The 27408-nt window shown below is 46.2% G+C and overlaps 2 protein-coding genes across 3 annotated transcripts in view; one reads left to right on the top strand and one right to left on the bottom strand.

The window, feature by feature from the left end:
* Positions 1 to 884: 884 nt before the first annotated feature.
* Positions 885 to 18313, top strand: STOML3 (stomatin like 3). Its single transcript, XM_032795153.2, has 7 exons — positions 885 to 1057; positions 5229 to 5332; positions 6278 to 6350; positions 7859 to 7941; positions 13923 to 14126; positions 17322 to 17456; positions 17616 to 18313. Exons 1-7 carry the CDS (start codon positions 1006 to 1008, stop codon positions 17796 to 17798), a joined length of 834 nt encoding a protein of 277 aa, XP_032651044.1. The 5' UTR covers positions 885 to 1005; the 3' UTR covers positions 17799 to 18313.
* Positions 18314 to 21387: 3074 nt separating this feature from the next.
* Positions 21388 to 27408, bottom strand: part of LOC116833560 (complement C4-like) — a 97688-nt gene continuing 91667 nt past the window's right edge. For both annotated transcript variants that reach the window (XM_032795148.2, XM_075061616.1), the window contains 2 exons: positions 23315 to 23447; positions 21388 to 21853 (listed from right to left, as the gene is read on the bottom strand). In XM_032795148.2, coding sequence (XP_032651039.1) covers positions 21712 to 21853; positions 23315 to 23447 — 275 coding nt within the window. In that variant the 3' untranslated portion in view covers positions 21388 to 21711. The remainder of the gene's footprint in view (positions 21854 to 23314; positions 23448 to 27408) is intronic.

The following is a 27408-nucleotide window of genomic DNA, read 5'->3' on the forward strand; positions in this document are numbered from 1 at the left end:
GCCACCCGGGGACGGGTGGCAGGGGGAACGCAGGCCCACCCACTCCTCTGCGTTCCAGCCCGGGGCCCTAGTAGCGGCTGTCACCGCTGAAGGTGGTCAGTGGGGATCCTGACCGCAACACACTGCCATTGGTACCAGTACATCTACAGCCTGACTAGAGTCGGCTGCCCCCGGGCTACTTCCGATATCCCCCTCCGTGCCTACCTGGTCCATGGTGTCAGTTCCTGGGAAGTCCAGCACCATAGGTTCCTCCCAGCCAGGGCTGGGCAGCAGGTCCGGCAACTCCCCCAGGAAGTCCGGCCAAGCTTGCTCCGGGGGCTCCTCAAGGTAGCAGCAGAGACGGGGCTGCTCTGGCAGCTTCTCGTCATAGCGAGCGCGGGGAAGCTCTGGCCAGTCAGGGCACTGGCCTCGGGCCTCAGCAACTTCCCAGTCACGAGCACCTGCTGGCAGGTCTGCATCACAGCGGCTGGGCTCCAGCTGAGGGCTGAGGGCCAGCTTTTATGCTTCCGGGTCACCGCTTGACCCTCTGAGGGGCGGGACTACCCCTCCCTGGGCTCGACTGATGGGGCTCGACCCTCCCTGGGGAGGAGGGGAGCCACACCGCCTTGTTACACCCTGCCCTGGAGAGTTTACAATCCAGCTTTGACTTCTTTTCCTTTTTTGCCATGGTTTTGAAAATGGAGCCATTCGTTGCTGATGTGTGTAGAAATCATGCTCAGAGACAATTCTGCAGGAAATAGAAGTGCTGGGCCAAATTCAGCCCTGGGGTAAAGTCATTGAAACCAGTGGAGTTACTCCAGAGAGGAACATGACCCATCAGACTTTGTTTTTTGTAAACATTCTTCCCTCACCTGGGTAACTAATCCCTTGAGGAATCACTCGCAGGTGAAAGCTTGTTCTTCTGCCACTCTGTTTTTCTTCTCAGCCACTTTAACAAGCTGTGTGCCATTTGAGGGGGTGTCTTCATTACGGCTTGTGAGGTGATAAGGATTTCTCTATAATGAGATGGATTCTGGGAGAGGCTCCCTTGGGAAAGAAAGTAAGGAGACTCTAGTTGGTAAGTATTCCTTCCATTCTTACTGCAAAATAACCCCAACAAACGTGTGTGTGTGTGTGTGAGAGAGAGAGAGAGAGAGAAGTTAAGTGTGGGTCAAAGGCCTCAGAATGCTAGCCCTGGATTCTTCCATCTTCATGGACAACACTTCTGCTAGTTCCCCACTGTCCTGCCAGTATGCCTCAATGCTTATCTGGGGACTGACCCGTATAGGGGATAGGCTAATTCAGAGTCCATATCCATAAAATCCTTAGTCTCTCTCCACTACCATGATGGTACCAAATGGTGCCAATTATGCAGGTGGTTTTGTAGTGATGGCTCCTGAGAATTGGACTGAGACAACCAATTCATTTCGCCTAAGCCATCAAGCAACTGAACAAGTAACAGCTTTCAGTCAGTGGTCCAATATGGACTGGAACTATTTACCAGTTCCATTCTTTCTAGGTTTTTCACTGCACCCATTGTCAGGGTGTCTGAGCTCCTATAGGTAAAAGACTCCATATTCCATACGTATCCCTGAAGCCATCCAACAGCCCCCTATTTTTTTTTGAAATGGATACTAATTTTGTGTGATGATTATATATTGGACATACAAGCTATGCTGCTAGCATTTTGGTTTTAGCAATCAAGAGCAACATAATCCTTATGAAAAAGTCCTATAGATTTTAATAAAAGAATTATAAATGTTCTATGGGGTTTTAAACCATCTTATAGAATACTAGAGTAGGGATATAATTCTCTATGCTAGTCTATAGGGATCCATAAACCTATATAAAGGGTAGTATTTTCTACTAAATCCTATAGGACTTTTCCATAAGGGAACATCTTTCTTTCTCTCCAAAACATGTGGCCTTATATTCACTTAGTTCTGTCTCTCACAAAGTGATGGTCAAAGCACCAATAGTGCTCAGCTCTGTACAAGATCCCAAAATAAAAACAGTCCTGGTGCCAGAGGCCTGGCCCTTCAAAAGACAGACACAGAAGAGACTTCAGGCACTGAGAAACTCATAGGAGGAAATAACTTGGAAGATTTTTTTATTTTATTTGTTACTATTAACTCACTTTTGGAGGGCATCGGGTAAGGAAAGCTAGATCCACAAAGGGACATACGCATGACCACACTGACATGCAATGCCTAATATTTAGGCATCCTGCCATCCAATGGAATCCTCAGCCCTAAGTTAGGCTCCCTATTCAATGCATGGGAAGAGTCTGAAACCTAAGAATGAAATTCATACAAGCTGAATGGGGAGCGCCCAAAGCTAGCCAGTAGGAAATGCTCAGGAGAGGGGGTGCGGCCTAATCCCTTGGCCTCAAAGGGACAGTCCCGGAGTTAGGCTCATGTCAATTCTTTGTTGCAAGAAAAACACACAGTGAGAGCACCTTCTTTCCATCTCCCATGATAGCATGTAGCTCTGGGGTTAGGACTGTCTCCAGGGATGTGGGAGACAGATTCCTGCTCAAATGCGGGGAGTGGAATCTGGGTCTCCCATGTCCAAGGTGAATGTCCTAACCACTGGGCTGTCAAGTGATTTTTTTTTTTTTAGCCTAATGAATATTTAGCTATTTACCCAAAGTGAAACAGCTTCAACAGGAGAGACTGAGGGAAACCCACATCAGAGTACCTAATACCCTAGTGGTTAGGGCACCCATGTGAGAGGTGGGAGCGCTGTATTCAAATCCTGCTTCTGCAGTAATCAGCCCAGGTGAGCGGTCTAACAGCCATCACCACACCTGACTTTTGTGTGAGTCAGGCCTGCTCCAAGAACTCCTACCAGATCAGGCCCTGGCAAGATAGGGTGAGGGAACATCTAGTTTATGAAGCGTACTAGGGCACTGAGCACCCTGGGGGTATCAGGACAGAGAAGGCTTTGCATGCGCCCATCAGCAGAAACTTAGCCACCTAGGAAATGTTACCAGTGGGAACTTGGGAATTTAGGGATCAGTTGAGTGAGAGCTTTGTGGATCTCGGTGACATGTAAATGTTGGCCATAGGCACCTAAGTAAGTCCCTTGGAAGATCTAGTCTTTAGGAAAGATGTGAATGATGACAGTGGCAGCATGGTGAACAGGGATGCAAGTATGATATTTTAAATCAGAGTAACTTTTGAGCTAGAGAGAAAAGCTCTGTTGAAACCTACAGCCTAGATGGGCATAAAAGGGGCAGAGGGAGAGGGGATGATGGCATTGTTGGAGGTGGGGAGGATGATGAAGGCCAAGAGGTACAATATGCCTGTTTTCAGCATCTATAAAATTCTTCTGTGATTAAAACATGGCCCTGCTTCTTGACCAATCTTTCACACTTGGAGCTGACAGTGAACCAATGTTGATACAAACATCTCCCATTATTTGTTCACATTGCATTTGATCATAAGAGTGAGTAGGACATTCAGCGGACGGAAGAAACATTTATCCTCTTGCTTATTACTTAATGTACCAGCTATAGCCTGACACTCCAGTGATGGCAAGTGAATCTGAACAGGGCAGTACGTACGGTGGAAAGCAGCACAGACAGTGTTTTTAAGTTTTTAACACTAATCCCTGAGGGTCCTAGTCTGGCCTCAGCCATATAAACCTGTTCTTTTCATGGTAATTTACTCAAGAAAACTGCTCAAACCATTGGTTCCAGCAGTGGCAAGACCAAATGATATTTTTCTGGCAACTGGCCTGAACCTAACCCCTAGATTTGTGTCTTTTCTGTTACAATGGGTCAGAACAAAAGCCTGGATTCAAACTCTCCGAAATGTAGAGTATTAGTGTAAGATGCACACACAGTTCTCATGCAAAAAGCTTGAACAGAAAAGGCAGGATGTCCCAAATGTAAGCAGGGGAATGGTCCCGCTATTGCAGGGAACTTTCCTGGCTTCTGCACTATGCCGGTGAAGTGGGCTAGTGAAAGGATCTGAATCCTCGCTCCCACTTCCTTTACCCAGAGGCCTCCCTGCCCTCGAGGACTCCCCTTCCACTCTCCAGTCTGGCAGAGTCCTCGTAACGCCAAAAAGGCTGGGCCCAGGGTTCCTGGGTGGCTCAATCCCCAGCCCTACTGTGGTCACCTAGGACAGGGGCTAGGGTGTCCCACTCCAGGGTACTCTCTCTGCACTGGGCATCTCCCTGACCCACTGACCATTTCTTACACAAATAAGGCCTAAAACTCGGTCCTTTTGGGCCCAAACCTCTCAACCTCTGAATGATTAAATCTGTAACAAGGACCTCAGAAATGTGGAGCAAAGGACTGCAGAGCACAGCATTCTCTCCTCAGGGACTGTGGTGGGGAAAAAAAGATTTTAGAAGTTATACAAGGAGAAGGTTTTTACACAGGACGAAGTTTGAAACCCAAACAGAGCAAGTGAGCAGGGAAAAGACCTTAGTTCTAGTATAGGAGTCCTCATACGGGGAAGAGCAGGCCCCCACCACAGGTTGTGTTCAGCCCAGTGCTGGAGCAGGTTGTCTGAAACAGCATCTACACTCAGGGCCTGTGAACGTGCCTCCGTTGTACTCTGCTCTGGGGTACTGAGTCCCTAGCTGTCTTCCTTTCCAAGTAGTGGAGAGGCATGGAGCGAAGAGGCGGAGGAGAAAGCAACATTCAGCTTCTCAGTAGCATGCCCACAAAAATCAATTACGGCCACGCTTTCCATTGAAAAATTGATTCCTGCTGTTGGTCTTCTCCTGGTTCCCCTCCACGTCTCCTATCCTGGTTCCTATTGCTTATGCTCCAGCTGCTCCTCTTGTGTGGGGCTTGGCTGGGCTGGATTTGTCACACCCTTCCTGTGAATAAATCTCTGGCTTTTCCTTGCCTCATTGCAGCTCTGCTCCTAAGTACCCCCTCCCCTGCTAAAAAAAACCTGGCACCTGGAATTGGGGTCTCCAGGTTCTATCCCGACACAATTAATTAATAATAATAGAGTGCTGAGGAAAGGCAGCAGGACCAGAGAGTGAAAAGAACTGCCCAAAGGGATAGTCACAAATCTGCACATTTTGACAGTCACTGGTTTAAAGCTTTTCTGGCATTAGGTGAACAGGCCAGCTCTCTACACCGGAAGTTTGAAACCTAAACTGTCCTGGGAGGCCCTGTCATTTTCCTCATGTAGAGCTTCTTTGCTGTGCCAGATCTTTTACTATGAACTCAGCAGATTGACCAGGCAACTGACAATGGTTACCGTCTTTTCCTTCTGAAGCAGATAAGAAGGAAGGGATTGGGGCCTGTGGCTGGATCCTGGTTTCCCTTTCATTCCTGTTCGTGCTTATTACCTTTCCTTTCTCCATCTGGATGTGCTTGAAGGTAAGCTGATAGGAATTGGAGCACTGAGAGAATGGTCTATTACGACTATGTATTTCACCAGCACAAAAGCCATTTGTACCCCATGTTATGGGACAAAGTATAGTTTTTGTAGTTAAGGTTCAAGACTGGGATGCAAAAGTTCTGTGTTCTGGTCCATGATGCTCCCCAGGCTTCCTGAATAACCTCAGACAAGTCATTTAAATTGTCTGGGCCTTCAGCTCTCACACAAGGATACTACTTCCCTACTTCACAGGAATATTGTGAGAATAAATTAATGAATGTTTCTGAGGTGCTGAGGATGAGAGATCTAGAAAAACTGATCAATATTTGAACTAACAAATACAAATGCAGGTCCACATCCTGGGCCACCCCTGGAAAAAAACTGTAGGTGCTTAGCACCCACTGGCAGTGAAGCTCCCTCCCTCACCCCTCCAGCACCTCCCGCCCACCAACGGCCCCACCAATCAGCTTCTTCCCTTCCAGTGCCTCTTGCCCGCCATAATCAGCTGTCCTGTGGTTTGCAGGAGGTGCTGGGAGGGAGGTGGAGGAGGAGCAGGGATGGGATGCACTTGGGGCAGGGGTGGAACTGGGTGGAAAGAGGCAGGGGGGCCAGGAAGAAGAGAGGCAGGGCAGAGCAGGGGTGGGAAGAAGTGAGGCAGGGGTGGGATGGGATGAGGGCAGGAAGGTGTGCAGTGGGGGTGGGCCTTTGTGCTGAGTGGGGGTTGAGCACTCCCAGGGAAAGGAAGAAGCCGCTGCCTGTGATCACATGCATAAGTATTTGCAGTATTGGGGCCTGATGTTCCACAGCAAGGGTGAGACCAAGATCAAAAATGTGTAATTATCTATAATTATTTTGTCATTTCCATGTGGTCTGAAAAATAGAAGGTCAGGCAAGAGGGAAGCATGATGTTAGTGTTAAACTCTATTTTAAAAATATTGTCCTAGATTGTGAAAGAATACGAGCGTGCTGTTGTATTTCGGCTGGGACGTATAGTGTCTAAAAGAGCAAAGGGCCCAGGTGAGTAAATGAGGTTTTATTATGTTTTCACTGTAACCAGTTGTTCTGCATCTGAGGTTCTCTCAAGTCCTTGTTTAGAGAATGGGTGATGCAAGAAATCTGTCCAGGGCACAGTAAAAAGGCCAAAGTAATTCTTTGTCCATAAGCCTGTGCATCTGCTGCTTGTTTTCTTTATATTGCTGTTTAGAGAGGAAGCCAGCAGATCCTGAAGGCATGGCCGTATCGGTGGGTAGCGATCGATTTTTCGGGGATCGATATATTGCATCTCATCTAGACGCGATATATCGATCACTGAACGCACTCCCATCAACTCCGGAACTCCACCGGAGTGAGCGGCGGTAGTGGAGTCGACACGGGGAGCCATGGACATCGATCCCAAGCTGTGAGGACCCGAGGTAAATCGATCTAAGATACCTCGACTTCAGCTACGCTATTCATGTAGCTGAAATTGCATATCTTAGATCGATACCCGCCCCTGCCAGTGTAGACCAGCCCTGAGATCGAAGCCTGGCTTTATGATAGAATAAAGACCACATGAAGGGGAAGAATGATCTTGTGCTTAACACACTGGACAGAGACTTAGGAGAGCTGAATTCCATTCCCCATTCTGCCACAGACTTCCTGTGTGACCTTTGGCAAGTCACTCAATCGCCCTGGATTGGACTTCAGTTTGCCATCTGTAAAATGGGGATAATAATATTCCTTTCTCCCACCCTTTATCAGTCTTGTCTATTTAAAGTTGTAAGCTCTTTGGGACAGGGACAATCTATTACTAAGTATGTGTACAATGCCTAGCACAACACTTGGCATCATAGTTGGGGTCTTCAGGTGCTATTGTCATAGGAAACGATCACTAATAAGAAGAATGCTCTCTACATTATTATAACAAGTACCTTTGCACCATGCGGATGAAAAAAATCCATTGGAAAAGGTACAGTGAGACAGTGCAAACGTAGAGTAGGAATGGAGGAAGAACCCCCTTATCTCTCTTCCTCTGCAAAACAACCATGTGGCCCAAAAAGTGGGCAGGGTCAGGGGTTGAAGGAGGAGCCATACTATGTGGCTAGTTTCCCCTGACCCACCATCCTAAAGAGCTAACAATCTAAACAGATAAAAGTTTGAGAGGGGAAACAGAGGCACAGAAAAAGGAAGTAACTTGCCCAAGCTCACATGGTGGAGTTGAGAACAGAATGGAGTTCTTCTGACTCCCAGTCTAGTGCACTATCTACTCAACCATACTGAATTCACATTAGTATTGGAACTCTGACATCTGCATTTCCTTCCATTATATATATAAAAATATGAAACCTCACTCCTTTCTCCTCATACGAAAAAAAAAAACTATACTGATATTTTGTTGTGGTAACAAAATATCAGTATAGTTTTGAGGGCCATTCTCATTACACGATAGAAATAGTTATTTTCAGAGTTTTGCTTCATATGCGATCAGAGCTTAGCCTGCAGATAAAGGTGTTTCAGCTTTGGCCTTTTCTTCTTCTTTTTTGCAGGTTTGATCTTGGTCCTTCCATGTACGGATGTTTTTGCCAGGGTTGATCTTAGAACTGTCACCAGTAACATTCCTGTACAAGAGGTAACAACCACCCAATAGTAATTTAAACTGGAAATCAAACCTAAAGCAGTTTTAGTTTTAGTTTTTAACATGTCAAACTAAAAAAGCAGTTTTATTGTCTCACAGCCTTTGCTGTACTTGTTCACTTCCAAATGCTAGCGCCAGAATAACACTGGAATGTAACTGAGCCTACAACCCTACCAGCTCAGGTTACACTCTTGTCACTCCTGGCAAATCAAGCAGGCTTTTCTTATTGACTTTCAGCATTCTGGGTGAGAAAAAGAGGAAAGTGAGATTCAAGTTGGAGACGTGGGGAGGTCCAAAGATGAGAGGATGAGAGAGAGGGAAGTCAAGAGAGCTGAAATTTACCAAGCCTTTACAATTAGTCCTCTCTCTACCATCCATGGAAATCAAGCAATAAACTAGAGTGGAATCCCCAGTAACTATTTTTCCTAGTCAGAAGTAGATCTGGTAACTAACTGATTAGATTCAAAACTTATCATCATTACGAAAGCCTTCACTGAAGTCACTTAGAAAATTAAGATTGTTCTAGACAAAACAATGAGCAAAGACCAAATTTGTCACATTTGGTGCCTATGGATAGGTGATTTAATACATACTTAGGTACCTTAACAAATCACCTTGAAGTCAAAGGAAGCTGCAGGCACTCATCATCTCTGAAAATCAGGCCTTAATAGGGATGTACGGCCTTCTCTTTAGGCACCCAGGGTTGAAAATGTTAACCAAAGAAGTTCATTTTTAAAAATTGTCAATGGGAAATCTCCCCTTCCCCGGAAAAAGGTTTATTTACATGTAGATACAGTACTGTGCTTCTGCTTGAAGAACTGCCATTTTATTGTGCTTTTCTGAAGAAAGGACAAACAAGAATCAGTAGTGATAGAAACACAACGTTGCTGTGTTACAGATTTGAGAAAAGGTTCTTTATGATATAGTGTGCTGCTTGAGATTGTTTGTAAATATTCCATCCACAATTTAAATGCCTGTGGCCTGGAGTAAATATGCTTAAGGAACCACCTAGGTTTTAAGAACTCAAGGGTCTTATTTTATGTAGTGTCAGATTCACCAAGTCTAAACTCTGTTACCCTTTTTTAACCCAAGTGATCAGTATTCATGGGCTTGTGGGTTGTTTCCATTAGGAGGAAAAAATGATGATCGAGGCAGGTATTTCTTTGATGCAATCCTGTTTATTTACAAAAAATGTACAAAGTCCTGTTTCCCTAAATACAGTAGGAGTCAAACAGCAGGAGACCGTTTCTTTGCTCATAGTTTCCCGCCTATTTCCATCAGCACTCTGTGTAAAAGCTCCATCTCTTAACCATTTCTCAGGGTCATACTACAAATGCTCCTCTGACTGAACATAAGAATGGCCATACTGGGTCAGACCAAAACTCCAGCTAGCCCAGTATCCAGTCTTCTGACAGTGGCCAATGCCAGGTGCCCCAGAGGGAATGAACTGAACAGGTAATCACCAAGTGAACCATTCCCTGTCGCCCATTCCCAACTTCTCGCAAACAGAAGCTAGGGACACCACTGGATCTGGGGCTTTCTTGCTGCCTTCTTTGTGTTTTTCTATGGTACTGATCCTCCTCTCTCTCTCATACACAAACTGCATTTCATTCAGACCTCAAGGCAAACCTCTCAGAGTGCATGGCTCAACTCCTATTCCAGCCTTGCATGTGGCCTATATTTTTGGGTGGTGACCCCCTATTGTTTCAGCTCTGGATTCCATAAAAGAGCGTAACTGCTTCTTACTTTTATCCTGTATAAAGAGTGACTGTTATGCCCACCAGTTTCAGTGAGGTTTCCCAACCCCCAGCATAACACCCTGTTAGAAAGACTCCACAGAGGGAAAGTCAGCTGGGGTGGAGGGGAAGATGATGTAGTGAAAAGGGGAGAGGGGAGATGACATACAGGGGTGGCAACCAAGTGATTCACCCCATGAGCTTCCCACAGATTTTTCATGGTCCCTGCCAGGAAATTAGTTTGTGAATCTATAAGGATGTCAGAGGGCCAACCTACCCTGGCAAAAATGTCTGCTAAGGTCTGGCACACACTTTTAGCCCTGGTGTTGCTTAGAGCTACTGCTTCTAGCCATCGGGTAGCAAAATCCATGAAAGTCAGTATGTTCTGCTTTCCTCTGGGGGTCTTTTTTGGGAAAGGACCCAGAATATCCACAGCTACTCGCTGAAATGGGACCTCAATTATGGGGAGTGGCTGGAGAGGGGCTTTGACCTGGTCTTGGGGCTTTCCCACTCTTTGGCACACCTCACAAGACCGGACATACTTGGCAACGTCCTTGCCCATCCCCTCCCAGTGGAAGGACTTCCCCAATCTTTCTTTGGTTCTGTTCACCCCAGCATGGCCACTGGGATGATCATGGGCTAAGCTTAAGAGCTTCCCCCGGTACTTAGTTGGAACCACCAACTGTTTTTGCAGCTGCCATTCTTCCTGGTGTCCACCAGAAAGAATTTCCTTGTATAAAAGTCCTTGGTCTATAACAAACCGGGATCGGTTAGAAGAGCTGAGAGGCGGTGGGGTGCTCCGTGCCGCCACCCAAGCTTTCTGAAGGCTGTCATCTGCTTCCTGCTCAGTCTGGAACTGTTCCCTTGAGGCTGGGGACACCAGTTCTTCCTCAGACTGTGGACTTGGGCTTGGTCCCTCTGGAAGCGATGTAGGTGATGGGGTTGTTTCCGTTGCTGGTGAACCGCTCTCCGCTGGTGCACCTGGTGGTATTTCAGGCTCTGGCTGAGCCTCTTCGGTATGGTTGTCTGTTGCTTCTGCCAGTTCAGGCTCGCTGGCCCCCTCTGGCGTGGAGGTTGAAGATGTGGTTGCAATTGCTGGTGCTGGTTGCTGTTCCAGTTCCGGGCCTGGGACTGGAGGTGCTGTGGCTGGTTCAGCCGTTGGCAGGGGATCTGGGTCCACTACCTCAGTCTGGGTCTCTGGTAACACAGACAGGTTCTCTGTGGACGGCTCAGGAACAGGAATGGGTCTGGAAGCTTGCCTGGTTTGGCTGCGTGTAAACATTCCCACTCTCTTGGACTGCTTCACTTGGTTGGCCAAGTCTTCCCCCAGTAGCATGGGGATGGGATAATTGTCATAGACTGCAAAAGTCCACATTCTTGACCAGCCCTTGTACTGGACAGGCAACTCAGCTGTAGGCAAGTTTAAAGATTTTGAAATGAATGGGTGAATTGTCACTTGGCCCTCTGGGTTGATGAATTTGGGGTCCACTAAGGATTGGTGGATAGCTGACGCTTGTGCCCCAGTGTCTATCCACCCGATAACCTTCTTTCCGCCCACTCTCAAGTTTTCCCTTCGCTCCGAGGATATTTGAGAGGCATCTGTGCCTGGCGATCTTTGGTGTGATTGTGGCGTAATGAACTGTAATCGGCTGGGGTTCTTGGGGCAGTGGGCCTTTATATGTCCCAGTTCATTACATTTAAAACATCGCCCAGCTGACTGATCACTGGGCCGAGGTGGGTTGCTGGAGACTGGTGAGGTGGGACAATAGGGTGTCTAGGGCTTTCCTTGGGTTGTAGGTGGGGCCTTAGGTTGCCCCCGGTGATAGGGTTTAGTTTTGTTTTGCCCCCTCTGATATTCGCTCCAACTGCTAGTAGTTTTTTTCTTTTCTGCTACTTCCACCCATTTGGCTCCAATCATCTCCGCCTTGGTTACAGTTTTGGGCTTCCCATCTAGGATGTACCTTTCTATTTCCTCAGGAACACCCTCTAAGAACTGCTCCATTTGCATTAGGAAGGACAGCTCTTCCAGAGATTTAGCACTTGCTCCTGATATCCAGGCCTCCCAATTCTTTCCAATGTGGTAGGTGTGTCGGGTGAATGACACATCTGGTTTCCACCTTAGGGCTCTGAAGCGCCAACGGGCATGCTCAGGTGTTAGCCCCATTCTGATTCTGGCCTTGGTTTGAAAAAGTTTATAATTGTTCATGTGTTCCTTAGGCATTTCAGCCGCCACCTCTGCTAAGGGTCCACTGAGCAGTGGCCTCAGCTCTATCATGTACTGGTCTGTAGGGATGCTGTACCCATGGCAGGCCCTTTCAAAATTTTCTAAGAAGGCCTCAGTATCATCACCTGCCTTGTAGGTGGAGAATTTTCTGGGAGGGGGAACAGTACTTGAAGAAGAGTTGTTAGGGTTGGCTGGTAACTCCTGATTAGCCCTTGCTAATTTCAGGGCATGCTTGTGGGCCTCCCTCTGGATCTCCATAGCCCTCTGGTGGTCAGCCTCTTTGGCTTTCTCTTCTCTTTCTCTCTCTTTTTCTCTCGCCTCCATAGCTCTTTTGTGGGCAGCCTCTTCTCTGGCCATCTGTCTGTCATGTTCCTTTTGGCTCTCCTCAGCCCGGAGTTTGGCTAATTCCAGCTCCTAGAGTATGTTTTTTTTTCTTTGCTTGACATGTTTCCCTGCTCTACCTGAGCTATCTTGGTTTGCGAGGTAAAAAAATAAACCCACAGCTTTCAACTGGACTTCTCAGAATGAGAAGAGACCAGAAAAACTGGTTTGTAACTTGTCTTTTGCTAACTGTTAATTACCCTCCAGCTAAGCCCAGCTGGAATCCTTTCTAACAAAGCCTTGTTAGAAAAACCTTTATCTGTTTGCCTTCAGGGTATCTCTCCTTCACTGCTTCCCTAGCATCTCAAAGGAGGAAAAAAAAAAATCTGGCTTTTGGTTCCTAAAAATCCCTCACCGCTGCTCACCATGTCAAGGTTCCTTCCTCACTGTGAAGTTTAGGGTACAGATGTGGGGACCTGCATGGACACTTCTAAGCTTAATTACTAGCTTAGATCTGGTATCACTGCCACCACTCTCAAGTACCCCTTTTTCCCTGGGTAGTCTTGAGGGACTTCACCAATTTCCTGATGAACACAGATCCAAACCCCTTGGATCTTAAAACAGGGAGAAATTAACCATTCCCCCTCCTTTCCCACACCAATTCCTGGTGAGTCTAGATCCAATCCCCTTGGATCTAAAAACAAGGAAAAAATCAAACAGATATTAAGAAAAGGCTTTTAATTAAAGAAAAGAGAGATAAAAGAAAACCCTCTGGGAGAGATTAGCATACCAGCTACTCTCACAGACAACAGATTCACAACACAGAGGATGTTTCCCTGGGCACAAAATTTAGTTACACAAAAAAACCACCCAAATACCCAATTTTGATAATTCCCTTAATGGTACCAAGACAAGTTACAAAGAAAATAAACATAAACCTATTTATCCCTTTCTAAAACTTACTACTCTGATAAGAGGCTGGTTCCTTGATCTTTTTCACTCCGGCTGAAACTAAAACTCTAAACAAAGGAAAACTTCCCTCCTTCCTTTTGAAACATCTTGTCCCCCCATTGGTTCCTCTGGTCAGGTGTCAGCTAGGCTAGGTGAACTTCTTAACCCCTTACAGGTAAAAGAGGCATTAACACTTAACTATCTGTTTATGACAGCTTCTATGGAGCCCTTGGCTGCAAACTAAAGATGCCTTCCAGCTATTCTGGTGGTAAGGCAGTGGTGGAAACATCACCTGTGCTCCATCAAGATGAATTGTTCACTGAGGCATAGGGGATTCACAGTTTCCTTCACCAGCGTTGGTGAATGTGGCCTGGCATGCCTACATAAAGGGACTCCACAGACCATTTAAGAACATGTCATCCAGTTGTTGCATTTGCTTCCTGTCCTTGTGCCTATGATTTTTAAATTCCATGAACCTGCCTATGATTATTCCAAGGCAAATGCACTCAGAATCATTACAACTAGTTAACATGTTACTGGGCGAGTCATTTAAATACTTTTCACAACTGTTGCTTTGGTTTAGATGGTTGTAAATCCAGGGTGATGCCACTGAAATCAATTTATCTTGATTTTTTCGAATTGTAGTGGCTTCTTGTCTCACTATAGGAAACAAACATCTCCATAACATTGGGATTTGTGTGTTTTGGATGATTATCTAATCTCTGTATGTTTGTTTTTCATAGATTCTTACAAAAGATTCTGTAACTACCCAAGTTGATGGAGTGGTCTACTATAAAATCCACAGTGCTATCTGTTCAGTGGCTAATGTCACAGATGTCCATTTAGCCACCAACCTGCTGGCACAGACCACTTTGAGAAATGTTCTAGGCACCCAAAGCTTGTCCCAGATCCTGTCTGGCCGAGAAGAGATTGCCCACAATATCCAGGTAAATCCACATCTAATGTTCTATTGATGGGCACAGCATTTCATTTTATGGAATATAATCTTAGACATGAGTGGCCTTTAAAAAAAAAGTGATTGTAAAATCTTTCATTATCTCCTTTCAGTTTCATACCCCACCTACTGCAAAATATGGAAGAAATATTGTAAAGATATTTCCTCAACTCATCTGATAAAACTAGTAATCTCTTGTTAAAAAGCAAACAAGGCTCTTGGAACTTAACTTTTTGAGAAGTGAATGAGACAGTAAAGAGTCTTGAGATGGGGCTCCCTGCCACTTCTTTAGAAATAAGCAATAATGTGCAATGGTGGAGAAATCCATAGTTACTGGGATGCTCTATCTTAGGTTCATGACTTTAAGGTCAGAATAGACCAACATGGCCAGCTAAAATGACCCTCTGCATATTGCAGGGCACAGAACATGGGTTGCGGGCAGGGCCGGGGCTTTCATTTAGGTGACCTAAGCAATCGCCTAGGGTGCCAGGATTATTAGGGGGCGGCATTTTGTTGGGAAGTGGCGGGCAGCAGGCGGCTCTGGTTGACCTGCCTCAGGTGTGCCTGCAGAGGGTCCACTGCTCCCGCGGCTCTGGTGGACCTGCCGCAGACGTTCCTGCGGATGGTCCGCTGGTCCTGCAGCTCCGGTGGACTCCCGCAGGCATGCCTGCGGCAGCTCTACTGGAGCCAAAGGACCAGCAGACTCTTCGCAGGAACGCCTGCAACAGGTCCACTGGAGCTGCGGGAGCCATGCGCCTAGGGCGCCAAAAACACTGGCACCAGTCCTGGTCATGGGTATAAGAGGTTTAGGGAGACTAAGCCTCCCCAAACCAGGCAAGAAATGCCAGATGCGGTGCAACTCTCTTTGGAGGCCCGCTGCCACTTCTGGAAGCTCCCAAGAAGTGGCGGGGCCACCAGCGCCCAAAACTGTGGCCCCATTTGTGCTCCACCCTGAGGCCCCAGTCTTGCTTGGCCTTTTCCCCCTGAGATCCTACCCTCATTCCAACTCTTCCTGTCCCTACTCTTCCTCTTCCCCAAGGCTTCACCTTACCTGCCCATCAGTTGCTCCCCTTTGCCCCCTCTCCCTCCATCACTTGCCCTTGAGGCAAGAAGGGTCAGAAAGAAGTGAGCGGGGAGGGGGTGGAGAGGAGTGAGATGCAGGTATGGGAGCCTCGGAAGAGGGGTGTGGAGAGGAGAGGGTAGGGGGAGACTCAGGGAAGGAGATGGAGAGGAATGGGAGGCCACGGAGGAGGGGACTAGGGCTGCCAACTTTCTAATTGCACAGAAGTGAACACCCTTGCCCCCCTACCCCAAGGCCACATCCCTTCCCCACCCCTTTTCTGAGGCCCTACCCCCACTCATGCCATCGCTCTTCCTCTGTCGCTCACTTTCCCCTCACCCTCACTCACTTTCACTGGGATGGGGCAAGGGCTTGGGGTGCAGGAGAAAGTGAGAGCTCCAGCTGGGTGTGGGCTCTTGAGTGGTGCCAGAAATAAGGGGCTCAGGGTTGGGAGGGGGCTTCGGGCTAGGGTAGGGGGTTGGGGTGTGGGAGGGAGTACGAGCTCTGGGCTGGGGGATGGCGCCAAGGAGTTTGAGTGTGGGAGAGGGCTATGGGCTAGGACAGAGGATTGGGGTGTGGGAGGGGGTGAGGGTTCCAGTTTGGTCCCATTTCTATTACTCCAGTTTGCAAGGTTGTCCAGACCATATTGTTTGAAAATGTGGTCCTCCTCTCTATTGGCAATACTTCCCAACTTTGTGTCATTTGAAAAGTTTATTAGCTCACTCCTACTTTTTGTGCCAAGATCACTAATAAAAATGTTAAATAAGATTGGCCCCAAGACTGATCCCTGATGAACTCCACTAGTAACTTCCCTCCAGCCTGACAGTTCACCTTTCAGTATGACCTGTTGTAGTCTCCTCTTTAACTAGTTCCTTATCCACCTTTCAATTCTCATATTAATCCCCATCTTCTGTAATTTAACTAATAATTTCCCACTGGAACGGTATCAAATACCTTACTGAAATCCAGGTAGAGTAGGTCTAGTGAATTTCCTTTGTCTAAAAAAACCCAGTTACCTTCTGAAAGAAGGAGATCAGGTTGGTATGGCACAATATACCTTTTGTAAAACCATCTTGTATTATCTTAAGCAGATGCTTGTTTAAACTTTGGCACCACCCATCTCTCATGTCATGTCAATAAAATGTATTGAATTGACCTGAACTGGATTGAACCGTTCCAGTGTTTAAATCCCTCCCTCTTTACATACCCCCCTCCCAATCCAGGGAGTGTCACTCTGGCAGCCAAGAGAGAGTAGAGGAGAGAAAAAAGATCTTGTTTCCTCTTAGATACCAGGAAGACAGACAGACCAAAAAATCACCTCCACACCCCTTCCAACAGCCAGGAAAAAATCTGTGTGTGAGAAAGGTGATATGATGTGATGTTATATCAATGTGTAATAAGGAACAGTCAATGGTCTTGATTATGATAGCACTTAGGAGCCCTAGTCATGGACCAGGATCTTATTGTGCTAGGCATTGTGATGCATCATACTGATTCTGTGTATTGATGGCAAACAGTCCAGTGCAATTTCAGGATGTGACTTGCACTCTTCTGAGAGTCTCTGGCTCCAGCGGACAACAGAGTAGCTTATCTGCGATGAAGGGTTGAGTGCTATTCTTTTACATGGGGGTACTTACTTTTCTATGTTCCCAGATTCTCTTGGTCCTTTATTAACAGCTCTCACTATGGGACCTGTTTCTGCAAGCACTTCCTCACATGAGGAATTTAACTCAAGGCAGTGTCTGTAGGTTTGGGCCTGTAGGTCTTTAATTCTGATCACGGTAAAGCTAAATGTCTTCTTTCAAAGCTGTTCCCATCGGGCAGAACTGATACTAGAAAAATAGCATGACTTGCCCAAGTGCATCATCTCCCCTCCAACACATCACAGATCTGAGAGAATATTTCGCAACTAATAATTGATCTGACCTTTTTTAGCCTCTTGATCTACCCCTGAAATATCCCCATGCAGATCATAATTTCCTCCCATTTATTCTTTTATTTCAATTACTCTTTTGCAATTGTTTTGGAATTCTGAGTGTAGTCGATATCTGAGCCATTTTGGTTACTGTGATTTAAGTCACATAGTATAGGTTTTGATATTAATTGTCCTTTTTAAAAAAAAAAAAGTCTATCCTCGATAATGCCACCGGTAAATGGGGAATCCAAGTAGCACGTGTGGAAATCAAAGATGTCAGGATCCCTATGGAGATGCAAAGAGCTATGGCTGCTGAAGCTGAAGCAACACGGGACGCTAGAGCTCAGGTGAGAGCCACAGCAATATTTCTCTCATTCGTATAATGTGGTACATCTATAACCTCTACATCTTTTGAAGGACAAACCTCCACATTGTTGTTTTTGTTTCAATTGGAGGGTGGCTTTTCCTCATTGCCACCAACGTGTCCATTTCTATCACGTTTTTAGATCATAGCAGCAGAAGGAGAAAGAAATGCTTCCGAGGCACTGAAGCAGGCCTCCATGGTGCTGATCGAGTCTCCATCAGCCCTGCAGCTGCGCTACTTGCAGACCTTGACCACGCTGGCTACTGAGAAGAATTCCACCATTGTCTTTCCTCTGCCCATGAATATGCTGCAGGGTTTTTATTAACAATAATAGGACCAAACCAAATGGTGACCAAGGCTTTTTTACACTGAATTCTTTAGTTCGGAGAGTTTTACAGGGATTCAAGAAAGGCAAACCTCTGCAGATGGTCAGAATTAATGTTGAAAGTATACTTTGATACCCTGCCTCAGGAATAGGGTTAACTACACAGAGATAATCACAAGTCAGAACACTGAATCTGAATGCCCCCAAATTTCTGAGGGATTCAAAATTCAGACATCCAAATGTTGTGGTTCAAACTCATCTCTAGGTAAAAAATAGAAGAGACTTTGTTAAAATACAGATTAAACTTAAACCGAGATGCTCGCTTTTGATGTTACTTGATTTTACAGAGTCACTCGGTTAGCAGGTATGTGGTGATTTGTCTGCTCATCAGGAGCCTGCCTCTAAAAGCTAATACAACCACTGTATGTAGTAAATAGGCCAGCTCCTGCTCTGTTATACTGGGGCAAATTTGTAGCAACTCAGCTGAAAATACCAGTGTAGTGGCGAGAAGAATGTCACCCAGGGCTTGGCTACACTAGAGAGTTGCAGCGCTGGTGGTGGGTTTACAGTACTGCAACTTACTCACCGTTCACACTTGCAAGGCACATACAGCACTGCATCTTCCTGGCTGCAGCGCTGGCTATACTCCTGCGCTGCCTGGGGTATAACGATTGCAGTGCTGGTGAGGCAGCGCTGCTCTGCCAGTGTGGCCACCAAAAGCGCTGTAATTGGCCTCCAGAGGTATTCAGAGGTATCCCAGAATGCCTGTTCAGCCACTCCCAACAGTGCTGCAAATGCTGCAAATGTGGCCACACTGCAGCGCTGGTAGCTGTCAGTGTGGCCACACTGCAGCGCTTTCCCTACACAGCTGTACGAAGACAGCTGTAACTCCCAGTGTTGTACAGCTGCAAGTGTAGCCATACCCCCAGAGGTATTCCTGGATCATTACTGGAACCACTAAGTAATTTGTAAGTCTATGTAGCTCCTATAGACTGGGGGCTACATCTACAAAAGGACTTAGGTGCCTATATCCAACATTTAGATGCCACCGGCCTTAAACTTCTGTCTCTCACCTAAGCCCCAGCAGGCTCCTCAAATTCGGTGGGCCTCCATCTATTTCACCTACTGGGTGCCAATCCAGTTAGCATGCACTGAGCATATTTAAATCCACACAAAATAACAATGACCTCAGACAATAGCATGGCCTTCTCATAACCTTTAGCCAGGTGGTAGGGCATTCAGGCAGGACATGGGATACCTGGGTTCTGTTCTCCCTCCCGACTAATGGGGAGTATGTGTTTGAACTTGAGTCTCCCGTTCCTGAAGGGAATGCCCAACCATTGGCCCTAGAGAGTTATTTTCACTCTGTGTCAGTCACAATTCATATTTAATTATTTCTACACAGCAGAACAGCTTTAGCAGGTGAGACAGAGACACCAGCATCAGAATATCCCATAGCCCAGTGATTAAGGAACTCTCCTGAGAGGTAGGTGACCCAATTTTGCATCACTGCTCCACAGCTAGCATATGAGAGAATTGAACCTGGGTTTCCCACATCCTGAAGAAGTGCTCTGCCCACTGGGGGTTCCCTCTTGCAAAAATCAATTTAGGCCCCTAATTCCAAGAGAGGGTTAATGTCTGAGAATCCCAAGCAGAGGGGCTTTCTGAGTGGCTCATTAGCATGTCCCCCGTCTCTTTGGGACATGCTAATGCCTGGCTGAGGTGACTCCTTGCTCAGCATGATGGGCCCCATTCTAACGAACTCTCCCCCCACCATGCATAGGGAGCCTAAGCCCCTAATTCAGTGCTACAGTTTCTACTGGGTGACACAGTACCCAAAATGTAGGCATTGCAAAGCTGAGCTCAAGTCTCTTGGTGGATCTAGCACCTCCTTCTGCTCTTGTGCAGATGTAAATTAGCAGTAACTCCATTGACTTTAATGGAGTTTTCCTCAAGTGTAAGTGGGATCAGAACCAGGCCTATGTGGTATTTGGCATCCAAACTAATCAGCACTCTGTACAATAAAAGGAAGAGCACGTATTTCCAGTGGTTAGAGCAGCATTTCTTGCACTTTCAAAAGCTGAGCCTATTTTCAGGAAAATGAACCCAGCCATGTGGGATTAAATACCTACACATTTTAATATATGCATCTTCTTCCCGCCTCTGCACCCAGCTAGTCTTTTGTTTTCTCCATGCTCCCCATATTTGGGACACATTGATGTAGATATTTGTAATAGGAGACTTTCTCTCCTTTCACACAAGGTGTGATGGGCAGCAAAATAGTCAATATTGTAAAGTATCATAACTGTCATATGAGTTAGCATCCTTTGACATTGATAGGGTAGATCACACCAAAGAGCTATTGTATCAGGTCTCTGTAAACTCTGCCACTTGATCACATTTTGAAGTTTCTCTTCACAGCCACAGCAGCTGACTTGAAAAAAATAGAGAGAGAGGAGAACAACTGAGAGGTGTCTCTGCCTGCCTCCAGTGGGCTACTGCTGCTAGTGTACGTGAAAGGAATGTGGGAATTGCCAGCCTGGAGCAGACCTGAGGTCCATCTAGTCTAGGATCCTGTTACTGAGAGCAGCGAACACCAGATGCTTCAGAGGAAGGTATAAGGACCCTGCAGCAAGAGATTTAGCATTGCTTCCAAAACTGTGTGTTGGCATTAACAGTAAAAACTCTGGATATTCTTGTTAACAATGTAAATGGCCATTTTTATTTTTTTTTAAATTTTGCTGGGCTTTTGGCCTCAATGATATCCCACAGCAGTAGGTTTTATGGTCTAATTACATATTATGTGAAAAAGTATTTCCTTTTATCAACTTTGAATTGCCCGCCTTTTTAATTTAATGTCCCCTTGTTGTGTTATGAGACAGGAGAACAGAAGCTCCCAATTTACCTTCTCTAACCCAGTCATTATTTTTTGTTTTCATCCTCTCCCCTCCTTTCCATTCTTGCTTCCTGAGTGATTTTCCATGCCCAATATCATTCTCATCACCCTCATCAGAATGCCTCCATCACCTCTAATTCTGCAGTAACCTTTTTGTGATGGGCTGAGACAGAGAACAGCCCTATGAGGTGCTTAAAATGCTCTGATTGACTGAGCTATACAGCTTGCTGTACAGACTTCAGTAACCAAGTTTCTAATTGACCAAGATGTGTTTGTTTTCTATCTATGGGTCAAATATCTACTCCCCTAACTGGCTGTCACAGATATCTGCCTCTCTGGGCATTCGGGTGCAATCATCCATTATATATATTTCTAAGGGCCCTATTTCATCAGTGTCTAAGGCCTGGTTTACACTAGGAATTTACATTTGGTATAGCTACATCTCTCAAGGGTGTGAAAAACGCACCCCCTTGAGAGATGTAGCTGTTCTGGCCTATTCGCCCTCCTTCCCATGTAGGTCTTGTCTACACTGCAACAGTGCAGCTCCAGCACATCTAATTATTGCCATACAAGCTAGAGTCAGACAACAAATACAGCAATTAATGGCAACTGCAACTATTGTCTGGGAACAGTTTTCTCTGTCTCTGACTGGGGGACATATCCTTTAAGAAAGATATCATCTTGGCCATTTTTTAGGGTATGTCTCCAAAGCAACTTAGGCCCCGAGCAATGTAGTTATGCTGACCTAATCTTCTAGTGTTGACCAGGCCGTAGTCTTTGTTTCAAGGAAAGATTTGTGCATTTGAAATTATAATTTAGCTGACATTTTTGCCACACTATCCCCACACACTAATAAATCCCATTCAGGGAGCAGGCAGTTATTCATAGAAATACACACACAATAACAAAACAAGCTCTGTTACATGTTCCTAGAACTTTAGTGCTTTATGGGTCATACCCAGACCAGGGAAAGAGCAGCACTAACAAGGTATAGGGTATGTTGTGTGATATCAGGATTCAAATGCTGCATTTGTTTATCTCATACTCATTCATAAAATCACGGAGATCAGCACAAGCTTTTCGGCGAGTGGTGGCTTTGCATGTGTTATCATCTGGAATCTCCTCTATCCAAGTTTGTGAATCGAGGAAATACTGCATCCTATGTAACAATTACAGTAACAAAGGAGGTGTTAGTTATGTTGAAAGACAGCTTTGCCTAAAGTATATGAAGAGTTTAAACCCTGGGGGGTCTGATTCATCCTTGGGCTAACAACTGTAAGATCAGTGGTGTTGCACCAGCTGTGAATCTGGCCCTAGGCCAGATGAACATTCCCTCGTTTCAGGTTTTACAGCAAACATGAAACCTGATCTGGGCTCACCAGCAGGTTCGCTTAAATTTGAACAAGTTTTGGATTAGGGCAGTCCCGGGATGATTTATGGTTTGGGGTTTAAAAGGGGTATGGCTACACTTGAAATTTCAAAGCGCTGCCGGAAGTGTGAGTGTGGTCGGAGCGCCAGCGCTGGGAGAGAGCTCTCCCAGCGCTGCACGTAAACCACATCCTCTACGGGTGTAGGTTGCATTGCTGGGAGCCACGCTCCCAGCACTGCAGCACTGATTACACTGAGGCTTTACTGTGCTGTTTCTTGCAGCGCTCAGGGGGGTGTTTTTTCACACCCCTGAGCGTGAAAGTTGCAGCGCTGTAAAGTGCCAGTGTAGCCATACCCCAAGGTAAATGTGGTGGACTGGGCTAAATTTCATCTTGAGTTTTGGGAGTTCAAAATTTTGTGAAGGGAAATGAAAAAAAAAATCATACAAACCAGTATTGTTGAAACTCCTCAATTCAGCAATAGGACTTGCTACAGTGGTGGAAGGGGGTACACAGAGGAGTAACAGGATAAAATTGGAGTAAAGATATATAGCCAGAATCTCAAGAGACATACAGTGAGAGCTATTAGGTGGTAGCCAACCAGAAAGATGGTGGAAGCCATAGTGCTTTGCCTTCAGCTATTTAAAACTGGACTGGAGAAAGCACCATAGGGAATAACCTCTAACATGACGAGAAATGCTTTGGTGCCCTATCCGAGGCCTACTGAAGACAATGGAAGCCTGTCCATTGACTTCAATTGGCTTTGGATCAGGCTACAAGTTGTCCCGGAACTGGGCCCACAGTTTTTACTCAGTCCTTCCTGAGGCAAACCCCTACTTCATGCAGTGGAAGTAGCCTTGATTTTGAGAGTTGTTCTGTCCCCATATACTCAGCACAGGCAGGTAATTATGCATGCAAACATGCAGCTGTGCATGCAGAATAGGTAACTGGGCAGTTACCTGCTTGGGTCAAGCAGCTGCATGTTACAGTGCAATGACCATTTTACCTGTGCCATTGCATCTTTTGCAGATGGACAAGGGCAGCATAATCAGTGCCTAAATAAGGGCCTCAGAATTGGCTCAATCCTTTAAAAAAAAGAGCATTCTAATAAAAAAAAGTACTCAGTTTCAGACTTCCCTGGAAGATAATAGATCTTGGCACATCTGACTCACAGGTCGCTTCACAGTTCAGTATCTGTTGATAGAACTTGCAACATCAGTCACTACTGCTTATAAAGGAGGCACTTTACTTACTTGTTGTTGCAGTCAATGGTTTGCCCATCTCTCCCCATCAGAAGGTATTGTTTGCCAGCCTCCACCTTTAATTCGCAAGATGAACGCTTTAAGAACTGTCGGAGATCACCTATCTGGATGGTTTCATCACCAGCTATTGTGGAAACAAAGCAAGCGCCATAAACCTCTTCTGTCTGATACTAGTAAGGAGAAAAAGTCTGTAGGGTTCACAGTAAGAATTATGACTTTTGGACAGTAAAATAAACATTTAGGGACAGATTGTCCAGTATCTTGCACTCCATGGAGTCATGTACACCATTGCTAAGCAAGTGTACATCATTTCCATTCACTTTTATTAGCTTTTTAAAGCCACTCGACACTGGTGTAAATGACACACAGGCTGCAGGGCACTGGAGGGTCTAGCCCAGCAGTTCCCAAATTGTGGGTCAGGACCCCAACTGCGGTCGCACCATCAGCAGCTGGGAGTGCTGCTATCCCTATTGTGAGTAGGCCACCATTTTGTGCCACACAGTGTGACCTCCCATGTACAGCATCCTCTATGCAGCATGATCTCACACATAAGGTACGTGTGAAGTCACTCTGTGCGGAGGATGCCATTTGCTCTTTGAAATGATGTCCTCTAGGCAGTCTAGTGTTCTGGACAGAAAGACTTCATTAAAATGAGGTTATGCCAGCAAAAAGTTTGGGAACCCCAGGTCTATCCCTTATCACATACTCTTCAAATCTGAAACAGATTTTTTTGTCCTAGCATTTTATTAACCACCTTTTAAAGCACTGAACACTATCAGGGTTGATAGCTACTAATAAATATTTGACAGTGCTCACTTCATCCTCAGGCACATAGGATATCTGTCACCATTGCATTCCATTTGTCACCACTGCACATACATGGTGAGGGATTTTATGTGGAAATCTAATAATGAAATGCAATAAGCTGTGTTATTGACTCCTCAACCCTGAGCACTTATCCACTCGCACCTCCCAAAACAATTAAGAAATAAAGCTTAAGTTTCCAACAGTAATATTGGCTTTGTCTGCCTAGCGTTTGCTAAATTACTTAGTCTCAATTGCAGTAGACTCCATTAGAATACTTAAATCTATCAATTTCTACAGCTCTCTGTTCTATTGGCAAACCAGGAAATCTAGGATCCCATAGATCAACAGACGCAGTGCTTTGTTCCAAAACCTAGTTTCCCAATGGAGCTAGCTGAAAAATTTCAGCTGGAATTTCTCTTAAGGTGAGTTTACACTGGAGCTGATCAGGGTGACCAGATGTTAAGGGGAAAATATCTGGACCGCCATTGGCGGGGGAGGGGGGGCTTTTATTTATTTATTTTTTTAACACACTAACTCGTCCAGGAGTTCGGTGGCAATTCGGTAGAGAGCCCTTCAGTCGTGGACTGTCTTTGGCGGTATTTCGGTGCAGGATAATAAACTTTGCCGCCAAAGACAGAAGCACCCGCCACCAAAATACTGCCGAAGACCATCCGCGACTGAAGGACTCTCCGCCGAATTGCTGCCGAAGACCAGGAAACAAAATATTGAGACAAATGGCATCCTGACTATACTCTGGTCGGGACACGGGACAAACTCCTCAAAATCGGGACAGTCCCTATTTTATCGGGATGTCTGGTCACCCTAGAGCTGATAGATGTGAACTCCAGCTCGCAGACACATGCTAGCTCTAACCAAGCTGGTGCAATCAAAATGCAAAGTGTAGCTGCAGTGGTGTGAACACCCCAAGTACAAGCCCATCTGAGACCATACATACGTGCTCAGGGCAGCGAGCCCTTTTCACCACTTATGCTGCCACAGCTACCTGTCACTATTTAGCACATTACCTCACTTACTGCTAGTGCAGGTATGTCTGCTGAAGCTGGAATTACAACTTCCAGCTCTAGTGTAGACATACCCTTAGTATAAGACAAGATAGATGCACACAGCTGGACAAGGAAGTCAAAGGAAATGAGACAATATTGGTCAGCGTGATAGGCAGTGGTCTTTGCACAGTTATTGTCATTGTCAAGTTTATTGCAGGCATCACAGCAAAGAGGAATTTTAAGGAGAATGAGATAGCTTTGCAGATGTTCACTGGAAGCTCCTCTCAAGAATGAGGGGCAACACTGGCGAAAAGCACAAAGGTGCTTGTTTGAAAGTGTAACTAGTGGATGATGGAGGCTGGCATCATGGGCCATTCAGAAATGGTTTTGCTTTACTAACTACTGCATTCACTACTAGGCAAAGTAAAGGCTATAATCATGGGGAATATCTTGCTTCCTGAAGTACCACAAAGTGATTTCAAATAATCAGTTCATTCACACACACCCCAGAGAGATAGTTCATGACTGCTATGCCTATTTTACAGATGGGCAAACTGAGGTGCATAAAAGATGAATAATTTACTCAACAACACATGGAAAGTCAAAGACAAATGCTGGGAACGGAGTCCAGGATCCCAGACCTTTGTTCTAACTACTAGACAATGCTTCCTGCCATGCAGGAGCTTCTCACAGACAGAAGAACTGTACTAGACTGTAAAGCTTTCCTTTCAAGATAAAAGAAGCAACCACCTTCTTCATTACTTCATAATGTAGTTCTGTACATTACTGGGAGCAAATAAACCATGGGAACATGTCAATATTTAGACTAAGTTCTTTGGGCAGGGACTATGCTTCCTTTTAGGTGCTCAGATATTATGCTGATGGGGGCCATAGAATCATAGAAATGTAGAACTGGAAGGGACCTCGACAGATCATCTAGTCCAGTCGCCTACAAATACCTAGATCTGTGAGGCCACTCAGGGAATGTCTACACAGCAAAGAAAAACCCACAACTGGCCCGTGCCAGGCGACTTGAGCTGCAGGGCTGTTTCACTGCGGACTTCCAGGCTCAGGCTGGACCCAGGACTCTAGGGCCTGGTGGGATGGAAGGGTCCTAGAGCTTGGACTTCAGCCCCAGGTTGAAGCCTACACAGCAATGAAACAGTCCTACAGCTTAGGGTGGCTAGGTGCCCGGTTTTCAACTGGAAAGTCCAGTCAAAAAGGGGACCTGACAGTGTCCAGTCAGATCTACTGACTGGACACCCAAAGTCCAGTTACTGTGGGTGAGGGAGACGGGGAGATGTCAGGTCATCACCACCACCAACCCCTACTCAGCCGGGGCCACCTCCTACCTGCGTTGGGTGGCTGCAGCTTCCAGGCCCAGTTCTGCAGGTGAGTCCCTCCCGACCCAAGCAGAGGGGAGTGGGGAGCAAGAGGGGAAAAGCAGTGAGGGATGAGGGGAGAGGGAAAGAGGCAGGGCAGGAGTGGGGCCTCGGGAGAAGAGGCAGGGCAGGGGAGTTTCCAGCACTGGTGCTGGAGTGCCCAGTTTTTAAATATTACAATATTGGCAACCCTACCGCAGCCCGAGTCCTGTGACCTGAATCAGCTGGCATGAGCCAGTCACAGGTTTTTCTTTGCTGTGTAGACATACCCTCAGGTCATCCTTACAGCTGAAATATTATTCCAAAATTCTGCTCCTTTTGGACATTGCTGTGGAATCCTCTGGAATAAGGAACTCCCCAGCAGGCACAGATCAGGCAGGGATAGTTCCCATGCCTCCCTCACCACAACTGGAGAGCAGCGGGGATGGTGAGTGGCTGCAGTGCGCTGTGCTCTACTATCCTCAGGTGATGTGTGGTCCCTAGAGGAGAGGTGTTACCTGACACAAGTTAGAACAGTCCCCTGTAACCTGCACGAGGGCTGGGCTTGAGAACTCTGGAACTGGGTGCTGGGTCTCAGTTTCTTCTCTTTTATTCCCCCTCTCCTGGCCAGGTTTCTGAGGGAAGGTTGTCCTCCTTTATTGGGTGCTCCCCTAGGCTCTGGCACTGCTCTTACTGGGGGTCCTACAGCCCAGTCAAGAAGCAGGCAATGGAAAACCCAGAGCTATTCTCTCCTCCCAGCCCTCTGCTGCTGGTGAATGGGAGAAAGGATGGCAGCTTCACAGAGCACAGCTGGCTTACATCCAAACTGTGCCTGCGTCTATGAGGAAAGCAGTGGGAAGCAGCTGCGGGGGAGAAACTGGCGGGCCTGGTTCAAACACTCCGGTTTAAAACT

This window comes from Chelonoidis abingdonii, chromosome 1 (genome assembly GCF_003597395.2).
Source record: "Chelonoidis abingdonii isolate Lonesome George chromosome 1, CheloAbing_2.0, whole genome shotgun sequence".
NCBI lineage: Eukaryota > Metazoa > Chordata > Testudines > Testudinidae > Chelonoidis > Chelonoidis abingdonii.

Excerpts from the sequence above, each read along its gene's own strand:
- STOML3 (XM_032795153.2), top strand. The coding sequence starts at position 1,006 with ATGGATTCTGGGAGAGGCTCCCTTGGGAAAGAAAGTAAGGAGACTCTA. Across the intron at positions 5,333-6,277 it reads CCATCTGGATGTGCTTGAAG|ATTGTGAAAGAATACGAGCG; the intron begins GTAAGCTGATAG and ends ATATTGTCCTAG. Across the intron at positions 7,942-13,922 it reads GTAACATTCCTGTACAAGAG|ATTCTTACAAAAGATTCTGT; the intron begins GTAACAACCACC and ends TGTTTTTCATAG.